At 34.7% G+C, this 7,913-nt stretch overlaps 1 protein-coding gene across 1 annotated transcript in view; it reads left to right on the forward strand.

Moving 5' to 3' along the window:
- The first annotated feature begins 307 nt into the window (after nt 1-307).
- Nucleotides 308-7,913, forward strand: part of LOC106470697 (putative tyrosine-protein kinase Wsck) — a 65,002-nt gene continuing 57,396 nt past the window's right edge. Inside the window, exons 1-3 of the mRNA XM_022399331.1 lie at nt 308-329; nt 3,040-3,126; nt 3,456-3,571. Coding sequence (XP_022255039.1) covers nt 3,063-3,126; nt 3,456-3,571 — 180 coding nt within the window. The 5' untranslated portion in view covers nt 308-329; nt 3,040-3,062. The remainder of the gene's footprint in view (nt 330-3,039; nt 3,127-3,455; nt 3,572-7,913) is intronic.

Genomic DNA, 7,913 nt, shown 5'->3' on the forward strand with positions numbered 1-7,913 from the left:
AATGCCATTCATTTTTACCTCTACACAGACTAACCTGTAGATCTATAATTATCGTATTTATTCCTACTTCTTATTTTCTGTCATCATGGTTTTTTCATTGGTTTTTCACATCAGTTTTACTGTTATTTATATATTATGTACAAAAGTCACGTAAATACTACTAATATAAAAATAACGTGTGCGTCTACTGTGTTTTGAAACTTACCATTGCTAGGTTATGGCGGTTATGAATAACTACTGTATGTGGGAATTGTATCCGTTTTTCAGTTATGAACAGCGATTTTCTATAGTGAGAGAGTAGAGGAAACGCTTAGTAATTTGGATTTCCGGTCAGTTGATACCAAATCTATCTATCTCTCTCGATATATATATATATATATTAACATAAAATATTTGCATATGAGCTTTGTTTCTTTTTATGCTGCTCCAATATTTTTGTTTTTAGCTTTTTTAAGGGAAAATATGTTTTGTTTTTTAAATTAGTACGAGTTATTAGTGACTAAAATGAAAAATTATTAATATAAAATTGCTTTCATAATGATGAGATCATCGCCCAACTACCTGCAATCTCTTTGTTTGATTTTGTTTCACCGTTGGCGTCGCTCATGTAGTCAAGGGGTAACATGAGCGTTACACGGAGAAGGTATTAATTTATTTTATATTTGTGTAAGTATTTACGTGAAAAATGTTAAACAAGTGCATTGTTAGGTACTTAAAAATTAAAACTAAAATATAACATATAATTTAAGGACAAAAGGGACCTGTTACTGTTAGTCCATCTATTACTATTAGGTCGTCCCACCCTTTAGTTAAACTAAACTTAAAAAAATAATATTAAATTATAAAACAATCAAAGCCTGTCCTTATATATATATATATATAAACTATTCCCATAAACTCCTTAAATTAATTGCATTCACCACATCTGAGGGCTACCTATTCCACAGGCTAACCACCCTCTTAAAAAAGGAAAATGTCTTGGCTAAAGCTGACTCTTACTAATCTTCCCCATTATGTACAAAAAAGATGATGCTTCAACGCCATAATTTCCCTTAACAATCTTAAACATCTCAATCAGATCACCACTAACTCTTCTCGTATCAAGAGAAAACATTTCTGAGGTCTTCCCTGTCCTCTTATGACAAACTTTTCATCCCAGTAGCCCTCTTCTGAATCCTTTCCAACAATAAAATTCTCTTCCTATGGTAAGGACCCTAAGACTGAACACAGTACTCTAAATGTGGCCCAACCACTGAGGCTATAATCTCTTTAGACTTGTATTCAATATTTCTGTAGATACAACCTGAAAGTGAAATCCTATTTGCTCTGGCACTAGCAACAGCACATTGCAGACTGATCAAACAGAACATGAAGATCGTTTTCTTTCATAACACTATTACGGTTACTAGCAGAAGTACCTGCCCAGAGGGCAGGTATAAGTGCTAGTTCCTGCAGAAGGCTATTGGCCTGTGGCCTTTTCTGGAATTTTCTGACAGTTCTAGAACAATGTTATCATACTTGACATTCAATAATGTTCACCATCCATGAGAAAAAAGATATTGAAATTTTTGTTTAAAAACGAGCCATCATCAGAGAGTAGATTTTATTGAAGTATTTCTTTGTAGACACAGTTATCAATGAAAGTGCCTTGCTTATCTGTTGCAACACTCATGAGATTTTCACTAAAGAAAAAATATTTTTTTTAAGTTTATTGGTTAAATTTGAAACATATTATTTTTGTGGAAATTTCAATGGCTTTATTTATTACTCAACTATAAAAATACTGACAAGTTATAAAAATATTACCCAGTTGGTAATGATCGGTGCAGTAGTTTCCAAGATCCAAGTTTTGGATGTATACAATACAAGCTCCATTATAATAAGATAGTCTTCAAAATTATAATTGTAATTCAAATTATGATATCCTGTATGCTTTACATTGCAATTTATTATAATTACAAACCATGTACCATTTATTCACCCAGCTTGCCAAATTATCAAAATCCTTTTGTAAAGCAGCAGTAATTTCTTCACAGCCAGAAACACCCAAAAATTTAATGTCATCCACAAATTTCAGTAATTTATCTACCATTCCTACATCTGTGGCATTGATGTAAAACAAAAAAAAGTAAATATCTTAACAATGAACCCTTAAGTATCCCACATGTTGCACGAACTCATTTTAGATGTTTGTGGCTAGAAAAACTGGTAAAGTTTTAACAAAAAATTTTGCATCAATTAGTAATTACATGTCAGTTTTATCACTGATACACTGAGAAACATTTTCTAATTCCTAACTTAACTGAAGTTAAGGTTTTACTGAAAATAATCTGTGGATAAAAATTTACTTTAGTGTATTAATTAAGAACCTGTATTACTAATGTCGTATGTGTATCAGCAGGTGCATATAATTAAAGTGTAATAGTTTACTTAGTAAATAAATAGAAGATAAGATTGTAATTTTAAACATTAGGAAAAAAATGTTTCCCTTAACTTAATGGATTGACATTAGAAATTAGTTTCTATCAATTACAATACCAATAACAAAATGCTTGAATTAAGGTGTCAACAACTCATTGATATTAGTTAATTTTCATCCTAGCATTGATTTTAATAATAATCAAGAAAACTTTTGAAAGTAGACCTACACTTGTAGTTTATCTCAATCAGTAAACTGACTTTTATCATTGCTTTTGCATTTTGCTGTTAAGCCAGTTTTCTATCCACTTTGACTGTTAAAAATCAATTTCATAGAATTAAAGCCACATTTCATCTACAGATCCTATAATTTTGTAAATATTTGTTAACTTTGTTACCAAACATGCAAAGCTCAAAACAATTCTAATAGAACAGTGTGTTTTCTTATTCAATGCACAATGTTTTTTGATATGAAACATTGAAAACAATTTTCTGTGAAATATTTATTCACTAATAGGATAGGAATATAGAAAGACAGTATTTATAGCCAATAACTTTTCTTTGTTTTTTAATGTACATGATTGTACATGTGTATTTTATAAAATGTTTTTGCCTTTTTAGATCTGTGTGACGAACTTATTACAATGACAGAACACCTTGATTCCACATTTCTAGTTTTTGTTCTTTCAGTATTGTGTAATTTGCAAGGTGAGTACTTATACATTGCTTTTTTTTCTAAGTAGTCCTCATTAATATGTAACATTATTTTTCACTCAGAGAGTTGCATGAATTTCTTGATGGTGTAGTTGTTATTCAGTGTAATCTTTATGATGAAAAAGAATGCATTCTAGATGTAAGTTTTGTAGAGATTGCATTTCACACGTTTCTAATATAGTTCTTATATTCCTTTTTTGGCTATGTTATTATTAATGCTTAATTGAAAATAAGTTATGAAGTTTTCTTTATTTTGATTTTCTTTTGTGCAGTTTCAGTACAGGCTACTATAAATATAAATGCATAAAACTTCCTTTTTTTAGCCATATTCACACTTAAAGGTCCAGCAGATGTCAAAGTACTTTCGAGTTATGAAAAAGGGATAGAAATTGAGTGGAGTCCTGTTTCATTATATAATGTCATTGTTGAGAAATATGAGGTGGGTTTTAAAGTTTTTAGTTTACTTATAACACTAATATTGAAAGATGTGCAGTAAATTTTACATATACATAACTATAAATCTTTATTTCATTTAAGATATACTTGATAAATTATGTTAACTCTATTAATTATAATAGGTTTGAGCATAGTTTCTTCAAAATATGTTAATTGTTATTTTACCTTTTGTACTTCACATTAGAGATGTAGATCTGTTATGTACTTATTCAAACATGTATTGAGTAGTAGTACATTTTTTGTTTGATTCTTATAGTTGATTATAATATTACTAACAATTAAGCAAGTTTATTATGTCAGTAAAATTAGTATCAAATTATGGTTTTAATTTCTTAATTTCAAAAGAAAATATCAAAAAAAATATTCTATTTCATTGACTTGCAAGCACTCTCACTTCTCCCCTTTTGGTTTTTCTATAACGTTAATAGTATAACATCTACATTTTATCAGTTATGTAAGCACAATTTATAAGTAATTCCAAGATCCATTGTACAGTTTCAACTTCCTTCTCCATTTAGTAAAACATCATTAAAATTTTCCAACCCATGACAGAAGCCCTGCCTCTTCATCCTTAACTTTCGAGGCAGTTTTCAAAACCATGTGTTTGTATTAGGCATACATGTTTATAACCAACAGAAAGAGCTTATTTTTTATTTCAAGCTTGCAATGTTTATTTTGAATTTGACATTAGTGTAGTAAAATTGATTTTGTGTTGTAAGGATATTTACTGTGTATAACACTTATTCTCAAATGTCAGTGACTTGTACTAGTCCTGTGTGAGTGACGTTCAAACACAGGCTTTACTTCTGCTGTGGGTTTTGGAGGCTTGTTAACTGTCGAGGATGTTGCTTACTAGGCCTACTACTACCGTCCCATTGGCCAAAATTCTTTCTTCTCAATTGGGAATGACCTATTGGACTACCACTTTAACCTGATTTGCTTTTAGTAGTGCCTTACTATTTGAGAAATAACCTTAGCCTTCCAATCTCTTTCTAGATTTCATTCTCAGGTATTTTCCTTACTTTTAGCCTGTGTTCTTTATTATTTCTCATTTTTTGCTGCATGATCCACTATTCTTGGAGTTTACTTTGTTTCTTTCCTTCTTGCTTGTTCTTAAGATTTATAATATTTCCTTTTTCTAATAGCTCCTCCCTCACATCAGAATGCCTAGTCCTCCTCATGTTCATGGCTCTTTTTCTCCTAACATATAAACTTTCTTCCTTTCTTTGTTTTGATTCCCTGTCCTTGGTATCTATTTGGCTAGCTTGGGGATTGTCCCTTAACTTCTATTTCACTTTATGCTTCCCCATTTTTAAGTTTTCATCTTTTTTTCTCACTACCCAATTGTATTCTCTCTCTCCTAACTCCATTTTTTCTCTGAGGCATTTCATCGTGCTTCACGTTGGTTTTGTATAGATGTTCTATCCCTTCTAACTTTGTTTCCCTGCTGTTGGGACTTATCAGGTCAGGTTTTGTTCCGCTTTACTGTTCCCTTTCCTCCTCCTTGTGTACATAGCATTTGTCAGGCTCCATTTCTTTGTCCAGTTACCTTCCATGGTGTTAATTTTTCCCTGGTGAACTAGACTGACATTATACAGGTTTTGTTCTTGCTGTCTTCTCAGGTTTTTCTTCTTTCTCGACCTTGCCCTTTACTCCTGTTATTCATTTGATCAATCTACCTCTAACCTTCCTATTTCAGGTTCCAGGACTTCCCTTTTTTTCTTGTCCTCCCTCTACCAGAAGTCTATCTTTATTGCCCTTCTTTTCAGTGACTATCAGACACGTATAACCGTGTGGGTACCCATCTTTTCCCCTGCTGTTGGTCTCATTTTATACTGACAGTTGTTTTTCATTTCTCCATCTTGGTCTCTCTCCTTGCTTTGCTTCTCTTCCCATTTCCTTTTCTCCTATGTTCAACCCCCATCTATGGTCCTTTACACCTGTTCTGCAGTTGGCCATGGTTGATGTGTCGGACACTTTCCTTTACCCCACTCTTGATCCATATTCCATATGTATTCTATGTTCCATCCATCAATTTCATATCATCCCACTACTTGCTCTTTCCTTCAACTTGGACTTGGTCAACAAGGCCTTCACTTGCCATATTCACATCCTAGGACTGGCATTCCTTTTCCTGGATGATTGACTCCTGTTGGCCCATTCTTGGATGGTTTTCTCTTCTCACACTTAGTTTCTTGTATAGGAAGCTACTAATTTGTGGGGGGGGGGGGACTTATTCTAAAATCTAAATCATTCTTCGTGCCCACTCAATATTTGTTATTTCTGGGAATTTTCTTCATCTTTTGTTTCAGCTGAGTTCAGCCTTCTATTCACCTGTGAACTATGGCATATTTGGTCACCAAGGTTTGTGCTTCTCATTCTCTTGTGAGAGAGGTTCTTTCACTTTTTGAGGCTCTGGCTTCCCTGGAATCCTTCATTCCTTTAGGGCATGCACCTGTAAGCCTTCTACAGTGGACTTTGCAAATCCAAGGGTTTTTCTTTCTTGGATTCTATTGTCCTCATTTACAAATCTCTTATAGAATTCCTTGAGGAATTGTTATGGTGACTGGACTGTGCCCATACTACTTCTGGCATTCCCTTACCACCTCTCTATCCAGATCTCTCTCTTCACTGATGTTTTGTTCCTCATCATGGACCTCTCCTTTTTGGGGTCCCCACCATGGTTTATACCAGGGACCTCTCTCCTTCTCCCCTTACTAGATGTGTCTATTGTCTTCTCTGGTTGGTATGTTTATCTCTGTTTGTAAATGCTTGCATGCTGTTTCACATTTCTTTGCATTTGATTTTGTACCTTTCTCAATATTTTGCATCTCATTTTTGCTGGCTCTGGGATGAGATACTCCAGGCAGGCTTGCAGGTATGTTGACAACTCTCCACGTATTCCTCTTCTTATCTACACCATCTAGCTTTTTTTTCTCCTGCTGGTTTCAGCTTCCACCACTCACCATTCTTCAATTACCTTGATATCTTTAGGAAGAAAACATACCATTTCTTTTTTAGAGCCCCCTTTTTTAATTTCATAAGATCCTGCCATGAGGCTGGTGTTACCTCCTAGGATATGCTTATTTCTCAAAATTTGCATTGAGCTAGGATAATGGAAAGTGTTCAGCCCATCTGCTCTGGCTTCACCAGCACCTACTGGGGTGTTTCAAAGATCACTTGAGGTAGCCTTGTGGTATACATATTTACTCAATTGTCTGATCCAGACTATAGCAATTCCATGGACTATCATGGAAAAAGCCAGCATCAGAGAAGTAATCTTTCCACTTTTTGGCTTTCATTTGCTGGCTTTTAAAAATAGGATTTTGCAGTCACCCATTGTATGTTTTCAGTAAAGAATCTGATGGGGATTCAAGCACTTCTTTGGGTCCTCCCAATACAAATCCCCCCCTACCTTCATCAAGTGGAGCATGGAAGACCCTTGCTACTTACCAGTTCCTATCCACATGAGTGGTGAGTCATGGAGAAACCTCATCAGTTGGGCTTAGCACAATACAGTGAGAAGAAGAGCAGTGGTGACACTGTCAGTGTAGTGTAGTGTAGGTACCCCTCTAAACAATAGCTCATACCACTTGTGCCCTCCTCTTTCTGGTATACTCTGTTCAGTAGAGTTCAGGTGAATACATAGTGTACAGAAAACATGATCCAAAACTACAGTGTCCTCCTCCTACAGCCTGAATCTGTTCTGTAGAGTTGAGGTGAGCACACACACACACACTATACAAATCATAATACATAATTTGATGTGCCCTCCATCTGCAGTCAGTGTTTGTACTGTAGAGTTGAGGTGAGTACATAGTGTACAGAAAACATGATCCAAAACTACAGTGTCCTCCTCCTACAGCCTAAATCTATTCTGTAGAGTTGAGGTGAGCACACACACACACACATAAACACTATACAAAACCATAATACATAACTTGATATGCCCTCCATCTGCAGCCAGTGTCTGTACTGTAGAATTGAGGTGAGCATGCAGTATATGATACTATACTGGATAAATAAATTGCCTTACTCCTGTAGCTGGAGTTTTTTTCAGTAGAGTGTAGGTGAGCACATACTACACATAACCATAATATATCACTGATATGCTTAGTTGGTAATGCTCTCATTCCACTCATCCCTGCAACACATGGAACTCATTTGCCCCTTCTCCTGTTGCATTCTGGGTGAAGATTATACCCTGGTCAAGACGAGATGTGATCTCCCATGAATGTGACCTTATGGAGCCTGTTATCGGATGTCACAATCCATGGGCTTCTTTTTGGGTGCTTATATAGGTAATAATGGCTGGAGATGGCTTG

Source organism: Limulus polyphemus, unplaced genomic scaffold, assembly GCF_000517525.1.
Source record: "Limulus polyphemus unplaced genomic scaffold, Limulus_polyphemus-2.1.2 Scaffold4167, whole genome shotgun sequence".
NCBI lineage: Eukaryota > Metazoa > Arthropoda > Merostomata > Xiphosura > Limulidae > Limulus > Limulus polyphemus.